At 33.0% G+C, this 26,393-nt stretch overlaps 1 protein-coding gene across 2 annotated transcripts in view; it reads left to right on the forward strand.

Annotated features, from left to right (window-relative positions):
• LOC105152740 (D-beta-hydroxybutyrate dehydrogenase, mitochondrial) overlaps positions 1-25,614 on the forward strand; it is a 116,423-nt gene extending 90,809 nt beyond the window's left edge. Inside the window, exons 1-6 of one of the 2 annotated variants that reach the window (XM_011067170.2) lie at positions 439-836; positions 16,322-16,553; positions 18,934-19,174; positions 22,283-22,435; positions 23,390-23,597; positions 24,315-25,614. In XM_011067170.2, coding sequence (XP_011065472.1) covers positions 16,347-16,553; positions 18,934-19,174; positions 22,283-22,435; positions 23,390-23,597; positions 24,315-24,471 — 966 coding nt within the window. In that variant the 5' untranslated portion in view covers positions 439-836; positions 16,322-16,346 and the 3' untranslated portion in view covers positions 24,472-25,614. Of the gene's footprint in view, positions 1-438; positions 837-16,321; positions 16,554-18,933; positions 19,175-22,282; positions 22,436-23,389; positions 23,598-24,314 lie in introns of those variants that run through there. The other variant, XM_087414817.1, reaches the window with a different exon arrangement.
• Positions 25,615-26,393: the final 779 nt, after the last annotated feature.

Here is a 26,393-nt window from a genome sequence, read left to right on the forward strand (position 1 = left end):
ACTACGTTAATATGTTCAGCAAACACATTACAAAATATAAATTGACATTAAAAAATTTAACCTGTGTGCTAAATAAATAATTCTAAGCACTTTTTATTTTCTTCCTTCATAAAAAAAGCAATGCTTTCAAATATTTTTTTTCTTCATACTATTCTCCTCTAGCGACGCATGTTCACTTATGGTAAAGTGTCAAACTGTAAATTATTCATTACAACAAAAATTTTATCAAATCGTAAAATCACAGGTAGCGTACGATGGTTTTCATGCACTTGTTAATTTAACAAGACGTATCTTGTTGCGACAAAATTGTTCGAATTATGTAAACTGGATGAATTTTGACTCTATCTCTAATATCTTATATTGATTCCATTTAACAGAATTAGGTTCTAAGGAATCCCTATATAATAACCGTCCAATTTCGAGTATGTCTCCACGACAATCGATGCATCTCAATTATTACGGTGCGATGCATGAGAGACGCGCACGTGACCGTAGGCGCGGCGGTGGAGGCACGAAGATGCCTCCTCGCCGTGCCTTTTCCATTCCGCCGAGGTAGGCACGGTCGAGTATCGTATATACCGTTCCTCCTCGTAGGCATTCCAAGCGGGAATTCTCGAAAGCCAGTTGTGTTGTAGAAACCGTAGTGCGGCTTGCCCGCTCGCCGGTACTTTCGACCGATCGTAAAGCCGACCGACGTTTCACATCTCCGTCCCGACCGCTTTCAGTAACACGGAATTTCGCCACGAAAACGGACACAATCGTTTTGCCTATAGTGGACTATTGGAATCGCAGCCTACCCGAAAACCCCACCAAGGCGAACCGTGCATAAAATTCTGGTGAGTTATGTGCACGTTTCTATCTGTCTGTCTACCTGCGAAATCGACGGTCACTTCTGCCGGAGATCCATCCTTTAACTGTTGAATGGGACCTCGCTTGGCTGTTCAATATTTCAAACGTCGAGGCGTCGGTTCTCTAACTGAAATTTACGGTTTAGACGTGTTATTTTTTTTACGGAAGAGCGTTCAGTTCCGACGTTATGTTACGTTTAAAGTATATTGAAAATTGTATATATTGGTAAACATGTCAATGGAATTATAGCGAAACTTTTCGCATTTATTATGAGTTGTTCGTGCAAACAATATATTTTAACAGATTCTGAGAAGACATATTTTAAACAACGTTTTAGTTAGACAATATTATATAAAATAAAAAAATGCTTGTTAAAATTTTAGAAGTATTTTTTTTTCATTGTTTAGCACAGATTAAATTTTTCGAATGTGTATGCAGATTAAAGTTTTTTAACATGTACTAATATTTGGATATAGTTTTTAATAATTTTTAATATTTGGATCAATAATATTTTTAATAATTCTTTTATATTTGGAAAAATAATTTTTAATAATTGTATTTAACTTTTTTTTAACAAATGAATAGAGTTTTAACTTGATAATCTTATTATGATATTAATATAACAATTAACAATAAAAATACCTAATAATTTATATTACTTTGAAATATATTGTGTATCCGATATATTACATTCGTATTATATTACAACATCCTTGTTGATTTGGTAATATCGTAATGAAATTATCAATAAATTAAAAATTAATTCATGCATATAATTTATTCAAATTCCAGTCATGTAAATTATCTTCGTTCATGTTAAGTTTAGAATCGAGATCATTCGTTTCTACATGATGATGCCAGTCTCTCGTCATCGTTGAAAATAGCCATTGAATTACGAACGCTCTAATTTCTAATGATTTACGTGTCAAGAAGTAATCAAAAAGAAATTCTCAAACGATCATCAACATTTGAAAAATAATTTGAATAAACATTTGACAGTTTGAGTGATTATTTACAATTAAAAGAAATTATTTTCACAGCATTTTCAAAAGAAATTAAAACTTAGTAAGAAGCGAAAGTTTCATATTTTAATATCTATTATCGCACCGATATGATGCATGATCATGTTGGAGTTTAATTTGCAATTATTTGATAGGTCTACAATTATTATTTTTGACAGATCTAAAATCAGTGAAATTGCTTTTTGTTGCCGGATATAACATTCGTACAATTATCGAGCTTTAACAATCGCTTTGAGAGAGAAGAAACTATATTAAAACCTAATAGAAAACGTGGAAGTTTATTTTAGAGCCATCACTCATCACGATAACCAATATCCGTCGTTTGGAGTTTACCTCCAAATTGATGTTTGACAGACCTGAAATCGACGAGACTCGCTACATTTAGCAATTGTCCGAGAGTATCATTTGCGTAAGTTTCTCGGCTCTCGAAAACCAAGGAAAACTGAGAGAAAATCTCACGAATGAAATGTCAGGGCTGAAACCATTTGCATGAACGATTCCTTTGTCTCGATTCTTCGAGCCGGGCGAGGCTCGTCGTTTCCGCTTTAGAACTTTCGATTATCGTCACTAGCGGACCGTGTCATAGACGAGACCATTTCCGGGATCTTCGATCGATTATCCGCGTCATGAATAATGCTTCTGCGTCATGTCACGTTTGCAGAAACGAAGGCCGCGCTCGTGGAAAGAAGCGGCTTGAGGTTACCGGATAATAAATTCTAATCGTCGCTTAGACCGTCCACACGTTGTAATCAAGTCTTCATTAAGCCGAAAGGATCATAGGGTGAATGGCGGATCTCGCGGAGCTACATCCGCGCCTAATTCCGGGGTTGCACCGTGAAGTTTTACTGAACATTCGGATTCACTCTGTGCTCTACTTAACTGGCGATTTAATTTTCACTCGCACCGTGGCCGAGTAATTAAACTGCTCTCTCTGATCATCTTCACTGTCCGCAAATATGCGACACGTCATCGTTGTGTCGTCATTGTGAACGGCCTATAATTTTATCGATCTCTCGGACACTCATCTTGCTGGAAACGACAATGAGATTTCTAAATGTCGCGAAACGAAATGAGATTGATTTCTCTTCTCGTCTTTAGAGATCGCGGGAGTGGCATTTACGCGAGTTGGACATTTTTCATTGAAGGTATCTTGAAAACAATTAAATGAATTCCCTACAAAAGAAATTAATATATTTAACTTGTGGTTGAATGTTAATTACGATAATTGATTTGTCATTTTACATTCAACTTATAAATAACAAATTTTTATTCAAGCTCAAAGATGAACGCATGCACGAAAATGATTTGCTGAAATATCTATTATAAAAATTTAAGTAAATACAGGTCTGAAAACAATTTTTGTGAACTCAAAATCAAACAATTGTGAAATCAAAATAATTATAAAGGAAACTCAAGCATGATAAGAGTAATAGAGAAAAAATTTTAATATTTTAGCAATGAATTTAAACGTCTTAATAAATTATTTTAATAATCCAACGAAATTTATTTTTGGATTTACCTATATTTTTATGTAGCAAAATAATTCTTTTGTATGAGTATAAAAATCAAATATAATTTTGTCTGGGTGAACCAGATCGTTTCGATTAAAACTACTCGTAATCTGATTCGCAGTGCATTGAAATAATGAAATCCCTGTGAGGCAACGATAATTGTTAAAGTGTATACAGGAAAAATTATTTTATGTATGCTGAAACATTAAAAAGTTCAACTAGATACAAATCTGAAAATAATTTGGTTAGATTATTAAAATAATAATGATATAGAATGCTCAAGCTTGTTTCTAGAATGTAAAACTTTTTGAAACATTGCTCATCATGCTTAATCTTCCTATTTGCATAATTATTTTGATGGTCCAATAAATTATTTTCAGATCTGTATTTACCTAAATTTTTAGATATTTCAGCAAAATTGTTCTTTCTCTTGTATGAATAAAAAGCGGCGTTTTAAATCTTTTCAGCCAAATTCCGCATTCGCCATGCCCTATTTATGATGTGACGTAGGTCGTAACAATACAGGTGCTGTGCATCGATGCATGGATCAGGTTTCAGGATTATGTGTAATTAACTGGCGTATTCATGTAACAGTGAAAACAAAAACCAAATCGTAGCACCGCGGTGGGACATTGATGTAAAGCTCTGCTTTACAGGAAAATTACATATTACGGTGAAATAGCCATCTTGCACTCACTGCAAACTTCGAAATCAGGTCGACAGAAATAATTGCTATGTCGACCAAATATCCCGCCGGTAAACCGATGTAACTTAAGAAAGTCAGCCATTAGAGAGAGCACACTTAGTTCTCTCAAGCCATAAATTAACCACCGGTAGTATTGTGATTTCAATTAAGTGATTTATAGCGCTACATTAGTCTGCATAACGTCCCACGTTCAACATCATCCCCATAATTGAACCTTTCGCGGTAGACGAACTAATTTCGAAAGGACAACGCTTTTCATTCGGATTTTCGTCGACAATGTCGTTTTCCATTCAAATTTTCGCCGACGGTGTCGCTTTTCATTCTAATTTTCAACATTTTCGCTAAGTGAAAACGAAAAGGGATTCGATTTAAAATTTGTTCTTTCTTCATAAAGCCCGATTAACTTCATCAGTATCTATTTCCAATAATTTTTATTTTTCTTTTTTTTCCGATGCGGCAAATAAGTATACGAAAAAAAAGATTTTGTTAAAATATCTAAAAATTCATTTAAATACAGATCTAAAAATAATTTAGTTGAACCATCAAAATATTTAGATACATATACTACTAGATATCAAGAAAGAACAATGGTTACCCAATCCTTTGAGAATAACATTTTGTTTACTTTTACCTTCCATGTGTGTCAAAATGTAAATTAATCCATTCTGTGGTTAGTTTGAAAATAAACAAAGTCCATATTAACGTATGCACTTAGTATATAAATTAAATTTGAATTAAATTAAACTTAATACATTTTCTCGAGTTAAATTGTTTAACTCCATTGTTTTAGTTAAATTAATAACACGTTAAATAGTAACAGTGAAATGATTAAAAATAACTTAAATTGTGGGTATAATTTGACTATGAATTTAATAGTAGAATACTCAAGTATAATGAACAATACTACAACAAATTTTTTGATATTCTAGGAATCAGAACTTAGGGGTCCTACATAATTATTTCGATGGTCCAACAAAATTATTTTAAGATTCTTATCTAGTAAATTAAATTTTTAAACACTTCAGTGAAACCGTTCTTTCCGTCTAATTTCAAGAAGCTATTTTTCTACCGATCGAAAAGGAAGGCTCTTCCTCACGGTCTGCAAGCACGTCGATGTTATCCGGATGGATGCACTTCCTCGTCAACAATCGCGAAAGTAAGCACGGAATATATCGAGTCCGGTGAATCGTAATGTCGGCGACCGCTCGAACAACAGCCGCAACGGCGCGCAGCAGGCTTCGTCGATACGCATTCCTGGACGAGCGCAACGTTCTTAGTCTTTCAGCACGGCGGGAAAAGTGCTTAGCTCAAACTTTCTAAGCGTTTCACGTCATGTCACATTCGTGGCTCATACTCGGCCAGGGCACAAAAAAAGGAAGACAGATATATGTACGTTGTTCCGGTAAGGAAAACCGTAAAATCAGTAGAAAACCGTAAAGTCCGTCATTATGCAATCCTGATAAAACTCATCCCAGGTTTATTTATGCGATCGCAGCCGGTCGCTAACGAATGCAATTAGAACTCCATGCACACCCGCTCACCCGAGTCGCTTAATTACGCCCGTGGAAATTTTTGCGCCGGCCAAAGTCACTCGCGTACTTCTCCCTTTCCGTTCAGTTTTTATTTGTGTTTTAAATCCTAGATGAAATATTATTAGATTCGAGATTCATCGTGCCCCGCTTCGATAAAAATAATTGATATTACGCGCGATCTAAAGTAAAAATAATAAAAGGATTATTTTTAAGAGCTCCAGACATAGACAATATTTTAGATTTATCATATTGTTAAGTATTCCTAAAATTTATATACATATATATAATAATTTTAAATATAATTTTAATGATCTTAAATTTCTCAAATATTTATCATCATATCCTTATCGATCAAAATATATGTATAATAATTTTAATACAAATCTAAAGTTTTAAAGTTGCAAAATATTCTAAGAATAATTTATTTTGTTTACTACTAATATTATTTAATATAATATTATTTGTGGATCCACTTTAGAAAGTACAGACCTCATTACTTGCACCATCACAATTGTGACGACCATCATCGGGCACATCAATCATATACATTCCGTATTATACGTTAGATCGCTAGCGTGCTATAATTTCTTGGGATGTAAAATGCGGCATACGATGGTGTTATTATGCGAATTGCCGTTTGTGCTACAGGAAGTCATGAATGCGGCAGAATGTAATAAGAATGTAGCAAAACGAATGCGTCGATACTTTCACAAGTAAATCGTTCAAATAGCTTCGCGCAACTCAGGTAACTTAAATAATAATTCATCCAGCTCAGGTAGCTTCACGCAGCTCAAGTAGCTTCGTGCAACTTATACAATACATATACAATACCTACTTCCGTAGTTATTATCTATTAACATTATTACGCATGAATAAAATTTTTTTACCTAGATTGTCAGAAATAAATAAACAATAACAAAAATATTTACGTGGTAAAATTTATATTAGATTTCTCTTAGTGGATATATTAGTTTATTCGAAACTATAAATACTTCTTATTTAAGTAGCAATTTGAACAACTTGACATTCCTTTTTTTATATATCAAAATTTGAAATTGTTTGATACACATTGAAAGAGGCGATAAGCTGTAACTATCATTTTGTGCCGATGATACAAGCATCAGTTTTTTAATTAGCACCGAACCAATGAATACATTGGCTCATTCCCTTGTTTGCTTATTTCAGAATTATTTAATTTCAATTCTACGTTACCACGTTATCGTTATGTATGTGTATTATAGGATTGCTAACAGTTGTGGAATATAATAAATGGAAAAGCCGCGGTAAAATTGGATACGCGCGCGTTTTCCATAAACCAGAATTATACTATATCCATTAATACAACTGCCGACGTAAATCCGAATAGAAATAAAATTCTCGCCGCCACAAAAGTATGCCACAAGACAAACCGCTGCAGCCCAAAATGTGGTTGCAAAATGAGGAATATCAGAGCGCGTTATTGCGAACACGTTCGGGGATACGTGTTCGTGAATCGCTAAATAAAATTCTGGTTGCTTTCTCCGGAAGAATTAATTTTGATAGACGGAAGATTTAGGACGCACGACGAGATTAATATCGTTGTGGCGCCCAAGACTCGCTTCCTATCAGAAGTAGGTGTGTAAGATGAGCGTCCCGCGTGACGTCCAAATTGTCATGCAAATATTGGACCGCGCACACATGGCCAACACTATTTGCCTTTTACACACAGTCGTGTTGGTCGCCCGCGGTCAACTGCAAGTACCGTTGCTTCGTTATCTGGGAATGATATACACACACAGCCGTGCACAATACATACAAGCTAGCACGTCAACCTCGGGTTACACGCTGTACGCCCGCGTACCTGTAAACAGAAGCCTCGAGGAAATCATTCTGATGATTACGGAGAAAGGAGAAGAGCGGTCAAGAGCCCGAAGCGTTCTCATCGTGAAAACTACGTCGATATTTGTGTATATAAGTGATTCACTGAATTTTCATGAATAACATCGGATAAGTCTCTTAGTGGAACTAATAATTTAATAGTTTAAGAGTGCAAGAATGAACTTTAAACTATTATTTTTCCATAAAAAGTAAAAATTGAAAAAAATGCTAAAAAATTCACGTTCAATCTGATATTATAGAGCGTTTGTTCGCAATATTACGGTCAATCGTTCATGTTCCGTTAAGCTTCAGTCTCATTTTTTGCACACTTGATATCAGTGCACATTAACGGAATAGTTCGATAACTACGTATTAAACAAATAATACAAAACTCTAAATAGCAGGTTCTTAATTTAATTAACTCGATAGATGTTGAATTGAGCCACTTATGAAGTAGAAATTAATTTAATATGCAAATACAGTATGAACTTCGTTATATGTATGTCCAATAATCGGGAAATTGTAGAACCTTGTAACCACAATCCTGTTTCTTTTTTCAATTTAAATAGAATATTCTCTCTCAAAAATATTGGGAAAAAAAAATAACTAAGATAAATGTACCAGTTAGTGAACATAACCCAATTATTGAACGAAGTAATAATTTTAAATATTAAATTTAGGTACTTTAAATAAATTTATCTTATTAAATTTTGTAAACAATTTATTAAAGTCTTTTTATTACATTTTATTAAAATTAATAATTAAAAATTTTTTCAATTAAAATTTTTTTTTATTAAATTTTTAAATCTATTTTTATCGATTCAATCTCGAATTGTAATTGTTTAAAGTTTTTGTTATTTCGTCCAATAATTGGATCATGTCCACTAACACATTTATCTTTATTGGCATTTCTATCTTCTTAAATTTTTAATATATGAATACACACACACACACACACACACACACACACACACATATATATTGCAAATTAGAAATTATTACAAATTATTCTATAAATTCATTTGAACTTATAATTGAAGAATCTGATTTCGATAATCAGTTTTTTTTCTCTATCTTAAAGCTAAATTCTCTTATTTTTTATTTTATTTGAAAACTATATATTGTGCCTTAACATATTCACAGAGAAGAATTTTTTGAAATATAGGTCGCGCAATGAAAAGAAACATTCAACTGTTATTTTTTCGTTTTGTTTTGTTGGTTTTGCAAAACAGAATCTATAATCTAGGTGCGTTTCTCGCGACGGTGTTTTCCCGTCATTATTTCAATACGTGGAATCCGAAGAAAAAGCCTGTTAACTTCGTGGCGGGACGGACACGTCGGCGTGGATAATTATTTGGCATACATTAGTCACAGAGAGCTCGGCTGAAGATCGCGCTTCCTAAAATGCTTCGTTAACCACAGGCAAAATCGCAATTTAATTCCTCCTACCGATCGTTAACTGCACCCCGCAGAGGTGCACAACAGAGCGAGTCGATGATTGACGATACGATCAAGAGTAATTAGGTATCAAGTCGCATTAATTACCGAACGTAATCATTGATGCAACGGTACAGAACGTACTCGAACATAGCATTGCTTTGATTTGCCAATACGTATTATGTACGTCTTGAAACAATAAATTTCTGGAGAAATTAAAACATTAAATAATACTGACTTCTCTAAAAAAATCTCTTAATGCAGATGTAGTATCCATCATTTGATATTTTGTTAAGCTTTAAAATAAATTCACTAGAACTCATTTACCGAATAATTAATTACCATATTCTTTAACTTTAGAGTATTATATATATTTACACATATTTTTCAACATAACGAAAACATTGTAAATTATTATTTTATATTGTATTTGAAAGTAAAAAAATACAAGAATTTGATGACAATTTAAAACCTGGATCAAGGATTATATTTCAATAAGAAGTAGATGCCTTTTTTTAAATAATTAACATAAAATGACGAAAATTTACTTAAATTTAAATATGAGCCTTGTTAAACTGTTGAATATGTACACTACTATATTTATACTATTTATTTTTTATGAAAAGTATAAATTTTCGATTGCAGTGTTTTTTTGCAGAAATTATACAACTAATACATAGTTTATGATAAAATTTTACTTAAAATTTTATAACACAAAAACACATTTAAAGAATGCATTTATGTATAAAAATATATTAATGAACATATCAAAATACATGGCATATCAAATCATAAATTAAATTTTATAAATCAGATAAAATCAGATTGAAATCTTACAAATCATTCCTAAAATGAGTTCTTAGACTCTTTGTTAATTTGTGCTTATCGCTTCTTCTCTTTAGTTTGAACCGTAATTTACGTCGAACGAATCTTCGGAAGGAAATTCCAGCGTTTGGAGGGTTACATAATTAACGTGCGTTAATTGTGCGTTCAAAGCTGCTGCGAAGCGTCAAACGCGCGTTCCATGAACTTTTAATTCGCGCCAACAAAATCCGCTGAATTCGCACCGTCGCGAATCGCGTACGGCTGTGTGCGAGAAGAAAGTCGGCACCATCGAAGGAATGTGGCGATTATCTCCATGTAATAATAGTGCCTGATGAATGCGCGCGACCAATGATTTTTATCGAATGAACGTGCCGCAACAGCTGTGCGATAAACGTGTATAACGTGCCCTCGGCCATTCCATCGTCCGCGTGTATAGCGATATACGAAGGGAACTCGATCATTCTCAACTATGGGTAGTTGTACATACTGTCCCCGTGGGAAGCCTCGTCCTCGTCTCCGAACCCGTCCCATCTTGCGCATACCTCGTTGTAACTTCCAACATTCCAACCGGCACACGTCTCCACGACGGGCAAGGTACTGGGCGATTAATTGAGATGACATAGCCGCTTATTAGCATGGCGTTGCAATATGCAATTGCTATCTATCTCGCTTCTATCCGCGCAAGTCAATATCCTCCTTTCATGTCTAGTTACAAATCCAATTTTGAGATGGATCTAGTAATAAGATAACAATAAGGCAATCATCTCGTAATCATTTCACAAACACTACTTTCTCGTCTGTATTTTCGCAGAAAAGAAGAAAAAGAGACCAATTTCGTGAAAGGTATACCATTATTATATATGCATAAAGTTCCTGTTTATTCACCATTATTATGTCAGATTGTAACGTCAGAAACGAGAAAATATACAATAAAAAATCTTGCAAAATAAATCAATATGGAAATATGTTTTAATATTATAAAATAACATTTATAATCAATAAAATTGATTTATGAAATATATCGGAAACTCTTCTTGTTTCGTTAATTAATAAATAACCATATATTTGGAAATGAATTACGCATATAATAAAAAACGAAACGAGCTATATTTATAGCTATGGCAATTGTCAAATAAATAACATATAGTATAGAATTAAATGTAATTTAATTTCTCTCCCCAAAACAAGAAGACAGTTATATTTTAAAAGTTTATTCTATTAATTGCTTTTTATTGAAAATTATTTTTATTCAAATAAATTTAATTTGTATGTTTTCTCGATTCTCACGTTACAATCTAAGATAGTAATGGTGAGTGAACAGAAGCCTTACATTCTAATTACCGATCGTATTATATAATTAAACGCAAGTACAATGGTTTCATTCGCAAGGCAATAGCTCGGAGTGTAAATTTTATGAATGCTAGAATTAAATGTAACTTGAAAGTCTCATATTATTTTCTCTTCTTCGACTTAAACGTTTATTAATTTTTCTTCCAAATGGACAATGGCATGTTTTTCTGATATATTCTTTACTTATATAGCGCAGAACAGTATTCTAATTAAAATAAAAAAAAATTGTTATTTCTTTTCTTGATGAAGATATTTGAATCAAATTAAAACGATAGAAAAGAATCCTTCACATTTTGTACAGCAAGATGGACTGATCCTCTTGTCTCCAAATTTATTCTAAAAGCAATACTTATCATTATGCTTCTAAATTTATTGAGAAAATACAAATATCTATGTATAATTTCATAGATATATTACAAATTTATTATGAAGATTAAGACAAAATGTAATTATTAATAATTTTAAGTAACACGCATATATTCTTATTTCCGAGAAATATGTGCTCTTCTTCATATAAAGTTTAATTTGATGACCGTTATAGCATAACTGCTCGTTATTGAATTACTCCCGTAGTTTGCAATTAGAATAATTAACGTAATTCCCGTCTAGGGAATAGAGGGACAAATGTCATACCTATATTCAGACACGCCATATATTCAGTTTCAAGACCAGAAATGATTAACGAAATAATTACGTGAGAATGTCTCACATAAATGGATACAAGGCTGTTGCTTTTATTCATAATAAAAGTTTTCTAATTCAGCCTTGAAACAATTAATCCGCAAATCTACATATTCATAAGAAATTTTCTTCCAAAATTTAATATAAACAAATAAGAAGATATAAAATTTATAACTAAACGTATAATTACAAAGTATAAATTCTTAATGTTTATAAACTATCAGTGAATAAAACATTTCTCGCGTTAATCTTAAGAAAACGAGAATTAGTGTCATGAAACGGCAATATTAAATCAATTAATCATACACAATTTTTTAATGAAAAATGTACAGCTTCTAATTACATGACGTAGTATAAATTCTTGATTGTTACATCAGTAAATAAAGTGTCTCTCGCGTTAATCTTAAAGAATAAATGTCATGAAACGGCGAGGTTGAGTCAGTTAATCATATAGAGATTTTCGACGAAACATAATAAACCCGATTTATCGTCACAAGTGTGACGTTCTTTATGGGCGTTTATCTGCCGCTTGGAAAAGTTAATCATGATAACCCAGACCCAGGAGAAACTCGGTGTTATACATATACGCACACCATCATTAAACATTCACGCGGCCGCAGGTGCACGCGTGATGTTCGTGCGATCGTAAATGTCACAGATTCCGCGTGTCCACGCTAAAACGTATTAATTTTAGCGTTGCTGCCACTCTCCGTTTGTCGTCCCCGTGTGACAAGCGTTAATTCATCACCGGCGCAGTCCTTCGCCAGGTGATTCGTTATGACCGGGGGTGAAAATCTCGCCCCGCGATCGAGATCCGTTATCGAGAGACAGCATAGCGGCACTGATTCACGTGGCGCGGCGAGTGCCATGCTGTCACTTCCGACTATTTTTCACAGAGTTACGAATCATGTCGAGGCACTTGACGCGTGACGGATACAGAAAATTGCGCGTCGGTCGACTTGCGCGATCGGAAGAAAGTATCGCAAGAAGCCTGGAGATGGTTTTTGCGCGGGCACGTCCCAAGTGCCAAGCTGACGTTCTTGTAATGTAAAGTTACGACGCTTTCTATTGTGCACATCGCTTCTCGCGAATCTCTGCCATCCTGTTTGTGCGGATGACATTTGAAAATGACAATATAGACACCTGCATATAGATACGTAATCTCTTATTCCCTGGGCAACGAGTTTCTCTCCTGGTAGTCATTGTACGAAAGGTATCTTTCCTCCTTTAAAACAATGCATACGTTAGTACAAAGCACTCGTTATCAACGAAAATGTTACCTCGCAGGCAAAGGGCATATATAAGGAACATCATAAAATATCTCTACCTTCCTCGCGTTACCTTTAGTCAAACAACTTTAAAACGCAAACGAATGAAACATAAATAACAACGTCTCTTTTCATTTTGCCGAAGAGGACTTCGGCAATACCAGAAATGTGGAAAACGCTTGTGAGAAAGCTCCTCGAGAATGCCGCTGTGCAATATGCGAGGCAAACATCGGTTTCACGTCCTGGCGTATCTCTTTTAGCACATACATATATTTTTATGTCTGATATGCATCGGACAATGCTCTTCGAAGAATGCATCTACCATTCCGCGTGTATGAACTGACATTTACATACCGAGAGAAAGAGAGAGAAAGGAGGAGAGGGGAGAGGGGAGAATCGGAAGAAAAGAGAAGGAGAAAGGAAATATCTCGCTTTCCGAGAGAAATTCATATATGAACTGCGCAATGTAGGCATCTTCCTCTCGAGCTGTATGATCGATGAAGTTCGTCTCACGCTGTTAATTTCATAATGTCAAATTATATTCAAATTGAATTATTTTTAACCATTTCTATAGATTGTTCCTACTCCATTATTCCTACTCAATTAATTTCCTAGCAATTAATTTAATTAAAATAATGGAATTAAACAATTTAACTGAAGAAAATGTATTAAATTTCGAAGTAAACAACATCCACGGTAACGTATGCACTTAGTGAATAATATTGTTATCTCAAATTTAATATCATTTACTAATTGTAAAAATGCATACGTTAATATGAATATTGTTTACTTTACTTTGAAAATCAACCATGGAATATATTGATTTACATCTTGATGCATGGATTTGGAAGTCAAAAATAACAAAATATTACATGTGTGTATAGAATGCCCTATTTTATTTTAACACTTAGTTTTTTCCAAAACTAATAATGATATAAAAAATATTTTAGATAAAAAAGGAATGACTTTGAGAGGACGCATTTGGTCACGTTGTTTTTTTCTTCAAATGAAATATGATTTTCATATATGATTCCTCAAATTATTCTATATATAAAAGTATTAAAATAGAGAATTGAAAAATCAATAATTTATAAGATATTTTATACTTTATTGTCGCAAATTTTGACTTAAAATATAAAATATCTCATAAACTATTTATTTTTGAATTATTTTAATACTTTATGCACAGAATAATAAGATGAGTCAATTGATATAAAAAATAACATTAATGCTTTAAAAAAATGTGCAAATTGCAATTCTTTCATTGTGCTTTTTTAGCTTAAGTGTTGTTGAGATGTTTCGTGGGAGTATGTTGGAAATTGTTGGAAACATTTTTTCACTTGCAATCACCTTCAACAATAATTAGCTGAGCAAATTTAAATCATGTCCGATTGCAAATTACGTGCAGTAATTTGATTTTTTTTACCTCAAAAAAGCAAAAGTGTAATAAATCAATTATCGTCAATTAAAAAAAGCCTTTTAAATTTTTTTTTTTTTTTTTTTTTTTAAAGTCTTTCTGTTTCATGACAATGCACGTCCTCATTCAGTAAGACGAACACAGAATTTGTTGACATAATATTGTTGAGAATTTTTTTATCATTTATCATACTCTCCAAATCTTGCACTGAGTGATTTTTATTTATTTCCTGCGCTTAAAAACATTTGGGTGGCAAAAGATTCGAAAGCAACAATGAAATCAAGGCTGAAGTGAAATCGTGGCTCCTATCCAAGAACACGTTTTTACCACTGATACTGAAAAACTGGTTGTCACGTTAACAAGTGTTTAAATTTCAATTTTAACTACATTGAAAAATAATTTAAGGACCAAATTAATAAATAAGTTTTATAATGGTCCTATCTTTAATTTTATTTTTCTATGATGAGGAAACTTTATACTTTTGGGATGCCCCTCGTGTATGTACATACGCACAATTACACACACACACACACACATTTAATTCAAGAAATAAGTTATCATTGCTTTTTTGATATCATCGACATTATATCATTCGCTTGCATTAATTCTTTGATTCTCGATAGGTTGCTCGATATGTTGTCGTATCAACGAGCAAGCATACATTTCGCGAAGAAATATTTCGCACCGTCGAAGAAATGTCTCTCCGTACAATCAGTGAAATACGAGCTCGGCGGGTTTAATCGATTCGACACATTAGCAGTATACGGTTCCACCGCTATTAAGTCAGCTGAGCGAGGAGAACGAACACGCGCAAGATTTTCAGCAATCGTCGCAATTCCATCGCGTGTCTATCGTGGCTCCGAAGGAGAAGTTCTCCATTCTCTATTCGATTCCGCGACGATCACGGAAAATCGGTAGTCGACCTAGTACATGGTGGTTGAGCCTAGATACGGTTTAGAAAGGCAAGTGATTCTCTCCGACAAAAGCAACCCCGCCCCGCCGTTCACTTTTCACCGAAGAAATCAATTCTTTCGTCTCACTTCTCAGACTCTCCTTGATTTTTTATCTACCAAGAGAGCCTTTACTTGTTAAAACAAAAACTCAATTTTTTATGAGAGTTGTTTCGAGCGTTTTTATAATTAAATTATTGCGAAATTTCTTGCGATTTTAGAGGCAATAATTTTGAAATTCAGACTGTCATTGTTAGCAAAAAATAATTGAAAAACTGATTTTTTATATTCGTTTTTATTTCATTTAATATATAAAGTTATATAACATTTTTCGATCTCTATATTTTATAATAATAAATGAAAAAATGTTAATTTAATGAGGAATATTTATTAATTCTCTTGGTAATCATAATCATGATAATTCAAATTATTCACATTCGTAATTGAATCATTCAAATCATATCACATTCTGATAAATTATTAAAATGTCATATTTTAATAATTTAAATTATTAAAACTGAGCCAAATCTGAATTTATAAAAAATTTATGTTCTTTTCATTTGCTTGTCATTTGTCGCACCCTAATCATTCAAAAAGAAATGTTATATCTTAAAAATTGAAATAAAAATGACGTGCTATATCTTAGGAATTTATACGAGATAGAATTTTTGCGGTAGATTCGAACTCAACGCGCTAAAATACGTTAAAAAATGTTGTTCCCTTTTGTTGAACTAAAAATTATTCGAAGTTTATGTAGTGTTATTTTTACGAATATTATATTTGTTAATTTACAAAAAATATAAGTTGCAGCAACGAAGCTCTTCTGTTCACTGAACACTTCCGAGTTAATATATCGAAGTTTAATATAAAACGAATTCACTTCTCTAAAATATTAACGATTCTTTCATTCTCGCAGAGTTTCCTCGCGCCAATCGGTCACAATGGATGTCGAAACCGGGGCCGTTTTGGCCCTGCAGATATTGGCTCTGTGCTCGATAGTCGCAGCCCTGCTGGCTTACCTGATGCGACAGTCCAGAAATGCCGCCGACGAATACGAGTCGCGTAACAAACGTCACGTACTCGTTACCAGCTGTGATACATGCGTAGGCTTGCAGATCGCTCTTGCACTCTACGAAGCTGGCTACAAGGTAATAATGGCAACAAGGGGTATGCGTGTAACCGTCATAAATTAACGGCAGCATAAACTTCACCATACGTTTGCCTCCGTTACGCTGCCAGCCGATATTCTCTCTGTGGCTCGGTGAATATTCAAAATTCAGAACCGCGAGAGATCCACGTTGTAAATGCCGAAGGCTACGCGAAGTAACGGCTGACCGCTTTATTGCGTGGGAACTGCACTGAAGTTTGTGTACGTCGACGATTATCGGAAACACGCATTAGCAAATGGTGGCGAGTCTTGCGTTATCGCAACGTCGACTATAAACTCGTTTCTCTGTTTTTTGCAATCCATAATTATCACCAAAATTGGGTCAAAGCTATTATTTGGACAGCCTCTTAGTCAGCTTCATGACTACATAAATCTCGAATTTATCGCAGAAAACCATGTATACTCCGAGAAGAACATTCATACTTGTCATCTTTATTTTTTTCTTTTATTACACAAAATGGAGTAACTTTGCAAGCGACTGTCAGCTAATTTTGGGCACGTTAGCTTAAAACGGATAGACGTCGGATCCCTCCCACGTCCACTCTTTCCGCGGTTTCGCGAAATCTAAACGGCTAAAGTTGAGCGATACCATGCAACGCGACGACAACCACTGAAACGCAATATCCCGCGGCCTTACGTCAGAATCCCCATTATCCCTTCGAGCGTGCAACATATTTCAGATTGTCGGAGTCCGGTCCGGGTGCTCCAAATTAGTTTCCTCATGTCAAGGGAGCGGAACATCGGTGAGCCCTTAAATCAGTCCTGCCGACAGTTTCTCGACAGGTATTCACGTATCCGCTAGTCTCTCTGAGTATATCGTGTCACCACTCAAGAGTCATCCCTCAAAAGATTGCCACTGAAAGATAGATACTCGGCCAACTCAGATTTTACTCCGGTAATAACTTGTGGGAAGCGTTCTCCACGCCGATCTTGCGAGGGCTTCTTCGCGAAAGGTCCGAATCGAATGGCAATATTACATTTATTACTTCTCCAGAAGATCCTTCAGATCAACAAGGTAATAATTTCATCCCTCTCGTGATTCATGGGTAATATACATGGGTAATATCAGAAAAGTTATCTAATAACTTAATGTAATCATCTCTCTAAAATTCAGCAATGAAGTTAGTTTTGTCATCTAATAGTTGCGCAACGCCTTTCAACATTTAGGTTAATATTTAATGTTGAAATTCGTCCGATTTTGCTAATTAATGATCAATCAATCAGCTTACACCATTTGCATACTCTCCAAGTACTTTAATGGAATTAAACGGCGGAATTTTCATGTAGTACAAAGGCAAAATAATATGTATAAGTCATTTATGTAGTCATTTATGATTAATTGCGATTCGATTGTTCCACATATTCTGACATTCGGGCTTTACTTATTAACTTTCGTATAGCTTTCAAGAGTATACTTGTATATCAAAGAACTTGATTTATATAAATACCGTTAAATAGTTTAATTTACTTTAGCAATTAATAATTCAAAATAAAATTAAACGAATATAGATAAGTGTTTTAAAATGTAAGACCTGAAACGTAAGATGATTGAAAATCGTTATCGATATATTATTAAATAAAAATTTAAGAACTAAAAGTTTCTCTACATAATATTATTCAGTTTTTCAATATAAAACATCACTCCCATACTTCTAACATAATACAACTAAAAAAATTTTCAAGTTATTATCATAAATGAATTAAATAAACATTATCCTATTAATCATAAAGAATAAACTAAATTCCATCAAAAAGCGACACAATTTAAAAAGAAGTTTTTAGGGATTGTGAGATAAAAATGACAAAAAATGACATTGGTCATATTAAGAATATATTTTTTTTTGCCGATATTATTTGATTAGTCTAATTTTGTCTCAAGTTAAAAAGGTTTTTCTCCTTTTCTAAGAAATTTAATTTTTTTTTATCAATATAATTTATGGATAATTATTTGAAAAGTTTAATTGAATTTACTTTTTCATTGATTAATTGTTTGATTTTATATATGTGATTTTTGAAATGAAAAAGCAATATATTTATATAGTATAATAAGAAGTTAATCAATCGAAATAGTATTTAGGAACAATTATCTTCTAATCTTAATTTTGATCTTTATAAAATATCTTCTAAAATTAATACCTGAAAGAAGAATTTCGAGTTTTTTCATCCTTTACTAAAAATATCCAGTTCATTAGTCACAGTCGAGCCTATGTGTCATTTAACATGACCTATCAACGTCAAAGCATATCGAGTGCGGTATCGAGCGGTGCCAATACGGTGTGTAACAGAGTGGCACGTGGAATGTGGACTTGCGGCGGCGGTGGTCTTTCAAAACATAACATGTCATGTTCTCCCTGCGACAGGTGTTCGCAGGTCTGCTAGATCCAACGGGTAGCTCACCGTCGGTCAAAATCTTGAAGGCGGTCGAGCTGGAGCGGCAGAAACAGGATGAACCTGACGGTACGAGCGATGGTGATCCGCAGCAACCGGAAGCCGCACGTGCTCGTGGTCAAATCGTGCCATTGGAACTGGATCCGACAAGGGAGGACAGTTTGCACGCCTGTTTGGACGCTGTCAGGGCAAAACTTCCGGCCGGAGAGGATGGCAAGATGTTTTATTCATTCGATTTCTTTGGTTAATCGTTGAATCGAGCTAGCCGAGAAATGACCGCAATACTAACTGTAAAGTAAATAGAAAGTCAGAAATAATTAATTTGAAAGAACTAAATACATAGACACCAGTATATAAGATTGAGATATTTAATGAATGGAGGCAATTAGCTTTCTCAAATGAGTAATTATGTATATTTTAAAAATATAATTTAATATATAGAAAGTGAAAGAGAAAGACAAAGACAGACAGACAGACAGACAGACAGACAGACAGACAGACAGACAGACAGACAGACAGACAGACAGACAGACAGACAGACAGACAGACAGACAGACAGACAGACAGAGAGAGAGAGAGAGAGAGAGAGAGAGAGAGAGAGAGACGAACAATTTTTTACATGAATTTCATACTTTCATTTTAATAGCATTATAAGGATTATGATTAGAGAAAGGAGAAACTGTCGTGTGATGTTCAAGTCTTCCAAGACCGGTATGTGAATTTTTATTTATGCTTCATTTCTCAGAATGAACTATCGATGAAGAAACTGATTATGTTTCATATTAACAAACGATTGAATTTAATTAGATTAGATTAGATTGGAAAGGGAGTTTCCAAATGGGCAAAAGTTCAGACGTCTTTTTAACATAATCTATTAAAAAAAAATCTTTAATCAAATCTTCGTATTAAAAAGATATCAGTCAAAAGATATCATCACATCACGTTTAGACTATATAAATGATATCTTCACATGTAATCTGTGTAGAAAGTGCGTCGTGTACGCAAATAATGCTTTTAACGGGTATGCTTTCTCTGCTTCTTTGTATTTTGATTTAATTTACAATTACTTCCTCGAGATGTTACGGTATTGTATGATGTTATAGTTTGTACGACCATGTTAAAGCCATTCTAGCTTTAATATTAAAGTTATTGTCAAATATTAATTTCTGCGCTTTCATCTAAAATACTTACAAGTTTACTTGTTAGTTACGAAATTTAATAGAGTTTTTTGCTTGTGTATAAACAATGTAATATTGAAGCAAAAAATAATTTGTTCGTAACATTTTTTACATGACTTTTTCTTTTCGTAATTTATATAGATTGCGTGAAAAAAGAAATACGTGTTTCACATTTAATGCAGGGAATTACGTTGATTTAATAACGCATATAAATTTATCATTAGGATCTACATGATTTTATTAATACTTTAAATGTATTATGTATCTATTTTTAATGAATTTTAAAATCGCTCCTTTTAGTCTTTATAAAAGTTACAATGCGGAAAACAGAAAATTCAATATTATTTCTATATACAAATTAAACTTTTATTTTATTAATCACATAATTACGCAAAAAAATATTAGAACTAACTTTCTTTAAATTTAAAATTTCTTATAATTATTATTTCACGAATATTTCGGTGTCATATTTAATTATATCATTTAATTAACTACATTAATTATAATAACTAAGCATGTTCACAAATGAAATAATTTGTTGAACAAGCTGCGAGCGTCTGCATTTGTGTGTTTTCAAATAACGTCAATATTTATTTAATTACAGATAAGTTGAAAATTTTTACGTATTCAATTTCACTTTTATACGTGACTTGAACATTATATGTTAATCCTGTTATTAGTTATTCCGGTAAGAAATACCAATGAACTTCTATACCGATGAACATGAATAATCTGACAGTAATTTAATGAAACTTGATATTGAACGAATAATGTTCTAGATGTAGAGTCATTCTCCGTTTCCAAAATAATTCAGCTATAAACTTGCTATATTATGTTCGACGCGGGCTTTATCGATCGGATACACATATAGATAAAATTATCACTTGTTCAAGATCGGGGAAAATACACAAGTTAAATACCACGATTTTTGCAAAACATGTTTGACCCTCCGGAATTGATACGAAATTTATAATACAGTTACTAATGCTGAATTTGTCAGATTTATTTAATTTATGTTAATTAAAAAACATTAATTAGTTTTAAGAAATCACTATAACATAATTCGTATAAAAAGAATGATTATTAAGTACATTGTCTAAGAATAATCCAAAGGAACCTGCACTAATTATAAGAAAAATTGGGTCCTGGTGAAATGAATTAGTTTTCACATATAATGTATATGATACAAACACAAGGCTCAATAATGGATAATTTATAAGCTATGGTGTATAAGCTATATATTACAAAGCAAAACTGCTTTGTAATAGTTTGCATAAGTTTCACACTTTTGATACACAGGTAAAAAAAATATCCATTATTAAACTTTGTCTATGATGACTTGTGTATGACACAATAATAGCCTTTGTCCACTACATCAAGCTATATTATATGTGAAAACTATTCTCTTTCATCGGAGCTAATCTAATTTTCCATTAATATTGATTAATTAATTAAAAATCCTTTGCAAATATAACATAAAGAAAATTAAATTGTTTGATATTCTTGGAAAAGTGATTTATAATTGAATGAGTCTAATAGATGTCAGCCTGAGGGTTAAAAGACAGAAAAATAAAACACTCGAATAAATCATTCAAAACTTTAATGCACTTTCAACTTTTTTTCACGATGATTCCAACAAGATTTTTACGAGACGAATATTTGCTTCTGCATAGATTTGTCGTGCAATATATCTTGCGTGCATAATGGAAGTTTGCGTAATGGGAAAACACGAGGAAATAACGTACCTTCATCGCGCAGAATAAATAAACGCAAACGTCATATTCGCAGATTTTTGCTATTCGTTACACTCACGAACTGTCAGGCGAATGTTTTTCGTCGCGAAAAATGAGATAGAAGTGCCGAATGTATTTGTTTAGTTAGCGTAGCCAGGGAATGGAGGAGTGCACTTTCGTTTTATAAGTCATACTTCCGATTGGAGATGCAATTTCAAATGCTCGATATCACCGGGGACCGTAAATTGCAGCGGTATTTACTCGCGATGGCCTTCCACTCGTTGTATATAACGCATCTCCAGCGCGAGCGAAGTTCGTTGGAATAAACTTCCATCTGCCTCGTTTCCGCACCACCCAGGGAGGACGATCACTTTAAGTACTCTAAAGTACTGAACTTTATTTAATTACAGGTCTCTGGGCAGTTGTGCACACAGGCGGCTTGGTTTTACCAGGTGTTATAGAGAAACAAACCAGTTCAATGTGGGAGTCCATGTTGCGTCACAACTTGGTTGCTCCACTAAGAACAGCCAGAGTATTCATTCCTCTATTGCGTATCAAGAGAGGTTTGTTGAATATATTCAACAAAATATTAAGATTAAGAAAACTATTGTCTGCCGCTACATAAAAGATTAACATTTCTGTTTTGCTCCAAAGAAAATTGCTTTTTGGACAACGGAAAAAATTATCATAAATAACAAAATATAATAAATATTAATTTTTTAATTTATATTAAAAAAATTAAAATTGTTTTAAGTATCAAAAAAATCTTATTTGAACTTGATTAAATAATATTTCGATAAATTTATATCCATGGGCGTAGCCAGGATTTTAGGAGAGAGAAGGTCAAATTAGAGTTGAGACTTGATCCCCCGTGGAGGGAAATAGTCGAGTAGTGTATGGACTATTGTATTTGTTTCGTTTTATTATTTTCAATTACTAGCAGGTAAAAATCATAAAATCAGACATATGTACTGATTTTTTGAACTGGAAAAATTTAATTTATGGTATAATATCGTGTTGAATTCTCAGAAAATCTTTCTATAACTTTTACATCCAATTTTTTCTTCTCTTTCAAAATTAATTTTTTGTAAATAGTCAAAGCATAGTTTTTAAATATGTATTTTTTTAAAATTATTTTGTTCTTTAAAATTTAGAAAAGGCCAATCATCTTCGGTCTTGAAACGCAATCTTAAATTGAAACTGGGATAGTAATATTACTAAATTGACAAGCAATTATTGATATTAATAAATATTTAAAAAATTTATAAACAATTTATTATTAAAAATATCTTAAATGAAAATCTTTTACTACAAAAATGATCACGTCGAAACTTATTCATCAGCTTAAGTTAATGAGAAATTTGCTCGCTTTTCGAGGAAGTGAATTGCTCCTTTGAAAGCTGCAGCAGTGCACAATAGCACTGAATAAAGCGCCCCGCGCAGCGGCAAGACTATTCACTGATAGCAAAACCATATTCATTCTTTAAGCGGCTTATTGAAAATGTTCTGTTCCTAAGGACGCATCGTTCTTTTGGGAGACTCCGAAACGAGCTACGGCAGTAAGACAGGCTCTGGACTGGTGGCTTTCAGTGCGTCCCGAAGAGCCGTGGAAGGTGCCGCAGAGGCATTAAAAAACGAATTACATGCATCGGGTGTCGATGTCGTGCTTCTCAAACCGCCGCCAGTGAATCCTCTTGTTCTTTATGCATCGCCCGTTCTCAAGACGTAAGATGACTATCAGTTTACGATATCTTGTTTCCATGGGCTAACAAAGATGTTAATCGGCTCCAAGCACAGCGCCCAAAACTTTTGCGAGCTGCTTCACAATTTCGTTCTCTTTCGAACACATTTCTTCCTCTACCTTTCTTATACAATTTTCCCGTTAACGATATTAATTCCAATCTTAGAAATTGGACCATTATACCATATTCAGAGTCATTACTTTAGTCATTTACTTTGATAAGCGTAACAATCAGGGGAGAATAAAAAAAGATATAATTTTCTATTATTAATCTAGTTTTGACAAACGATGAAAAAATTTTTCGTAATCTCGTTTATGAAATTAAAGTACATAAATTATTAGCTCATTACATTAGAAAGCGCAACAGAGGGAGGGAGGGAGGGAGAGAAAGCATTAATATTTTAGATTTTAAAAATGGTTTTCTAGTTCCAAAAAATAAATCAAATATGAGTAAATTGTCTACATGAGCCTCCATGGTTGTTAGTGCGTAAATAATATTGTAATATTTATAAAAGATAATAAGATATAATTCGCGAACAATTGGAAATGTATTATACTTACAATCGCGAAGGAGGACATATATAATCATTTTAAAGTCTTCAAAATTCATTTGTATCTTCTCTATGCCAATATCTTCCCTTATAATCATCATGGCTTAACGGTGGATTTAATTGCTATGAACAGTGCTGAATTATTTGCAGGGTTGATGTGGAATCTGGCGTAACAGCCTCGGAAGGGACGTGGACCGCTCCGCTATCGATTCATTCCGTGCAGAACGCTCTGATTCCTGCGATTACGACGTCGTGTCCTTTAAACGTTTACGATATGTCTGTCAAGCCAAGGGTCTTCTGTCGATAATGTCATCCATGTCGTGTAAACCAAAAGATCACAAAATGTAATAATATCGTGAGATTCCTCGAGTCGATGCAATACGCAATATACGGAGACAATGGGACGTGGAAATGTACACGTATGTTTGCCGCCGGTGTCATTATGTTAACGTGTCATCCTTAAAGCATCATATGCGGAATTTCTTCCTCGGTTTCGCGGTAGGCGACACTTCCTGCGTGTGAATGATGTCATTTTTTTATGCTCGTCCCGAGCGGTATCTATTATGAATTCTCGTGTTTGTTTCCCGTTCATTTTTATATCGCGTTTGCTGTCAGGTCCTAGCATCGATTTGAGGAAATATTTATTAAAAGCCAGTAATTTTTATCGCCACTAAATAAATTCCTGATTACCCTTAACTCTTAATAAGTTTCCTATCCCTTTTCCCTTCGAAGGAAAATTATTCTAATGTTATTTACGTTGTAAAAATAAGATCGCTTCCAAAGTAACTATTATACAGTCTAGTATATTTTAAAATTGCACATTTAGTCCGGTAGATTTATCTTCGATTGCGATGTTTAAATATTTGGTTGTGTAGCGACTTCACGAAATGTATATTTTAAGAGGCTGAAACGGAAAATGTGTTTTACTTGAAAGGTTCGATGGACGTGTGTGCGAAGTTAAAAGAGTTTTCTGTATTTGCGCACGTGTAAATATCAGATGTATTCTATAATATATAAAATGTTTGAATAATTTTCGTAAAATATACGAGAATATTAATTATATAATTTTGAAAAATTAAAAAAAAATATGTATACGATATAAATGATCTTTTCCTTTACTATTATTTTTTTAGATTATTATTTTTAAAATCTTCGACGGAATTGTCAAAAAGTCATTTTTTGAAAAAAGTTTTTAGATGAAACTTTTAATAATAAGAAAGAAAGAAAATTAATATATTTCTTCTTATATTTTTCACACTTGAAATGATATAAAAATAATGTTTGTAATATTTTTTTCGCATTTTCAAATTCACATTAATCAGCTGTCTTGTTCCCTTTGACAGACTAATATAATTACATAATTAGTTATCTCTTCATGAAAGCTATTTGTATTTATAATTAAAATGTGAAGCTTCTGTCAATAAATCTATTTTTAGATGTAAACGATAAATTTTTCTTAACAAAACTATCGTAACATGATGCAATTATATTAAGTTAAAACGAAAAGTGCAATGTGTACTCTTCGGTTACGTGTAACCTCAATAACGTTTTATATGTATTATTTGTCAAAGTATATATATATATATATATATATATATAAATATATACATATATAATAATATTGAAAAAAAGCTCTTGTAACGATTATTTTCCAATTTGTTGTTCTGTTAATAAAACGTTCAATGTATGTAATACATATCTGGCCATCAATTAGATAATTCAGGTTTGTTTTACTTTCAATCGGGATTGAATAATAACTAGTCAATAAGCTAAAAGTTAAAAAAAATGTTAAAAACTTAATAACTTGTAATTTAATTTAATTAATTTTAAATGAATTTGTTTTTAACTTAATTTAATCTCTCTCTCTCTCTCTCTCTCTCTCTCTCAGACTTTAATTTATTAAGTAAAAGACAATAGACTCAAATAATTTATAAAATTAAAAATAAAACAAGGGCTACAAGCCAAGCTAGATCTTAATGCCGGATTAACTACAAAACATAAGTTTATAAAACAAACGATTTCTATTGGGTCATTCTCAATGTTGAAATTAATACAATTTGAAATCACGACTCATTTGAAAAACAATAACTTGCTAATACATATAATAATTTTTCAAATGAGTTGTTGATTTCAAATTGTATTAATGATTGTTTTATTTTTAATTTTTTAATTTATTAATCTTCTTCTTTTTATCTCTCTAAATGCCAATATTATTTTCTATAAGATATT

The sequence above is a fragment of the Acromyrmex echinatior genome, chromosome 16, assembly GCF_024713525.1.
Source record: "Acromyrmex echinatior isolate Ae372 chromosome 16, ASM2471352v2, whole genome shotgun sequence".
Lineage (NCBI taxonomy): Eukaryota > Metazoa > Arthropoda > Insecta > Hymenoptera > Formicidae > Acromyrmex > Acromyrmex echinatior.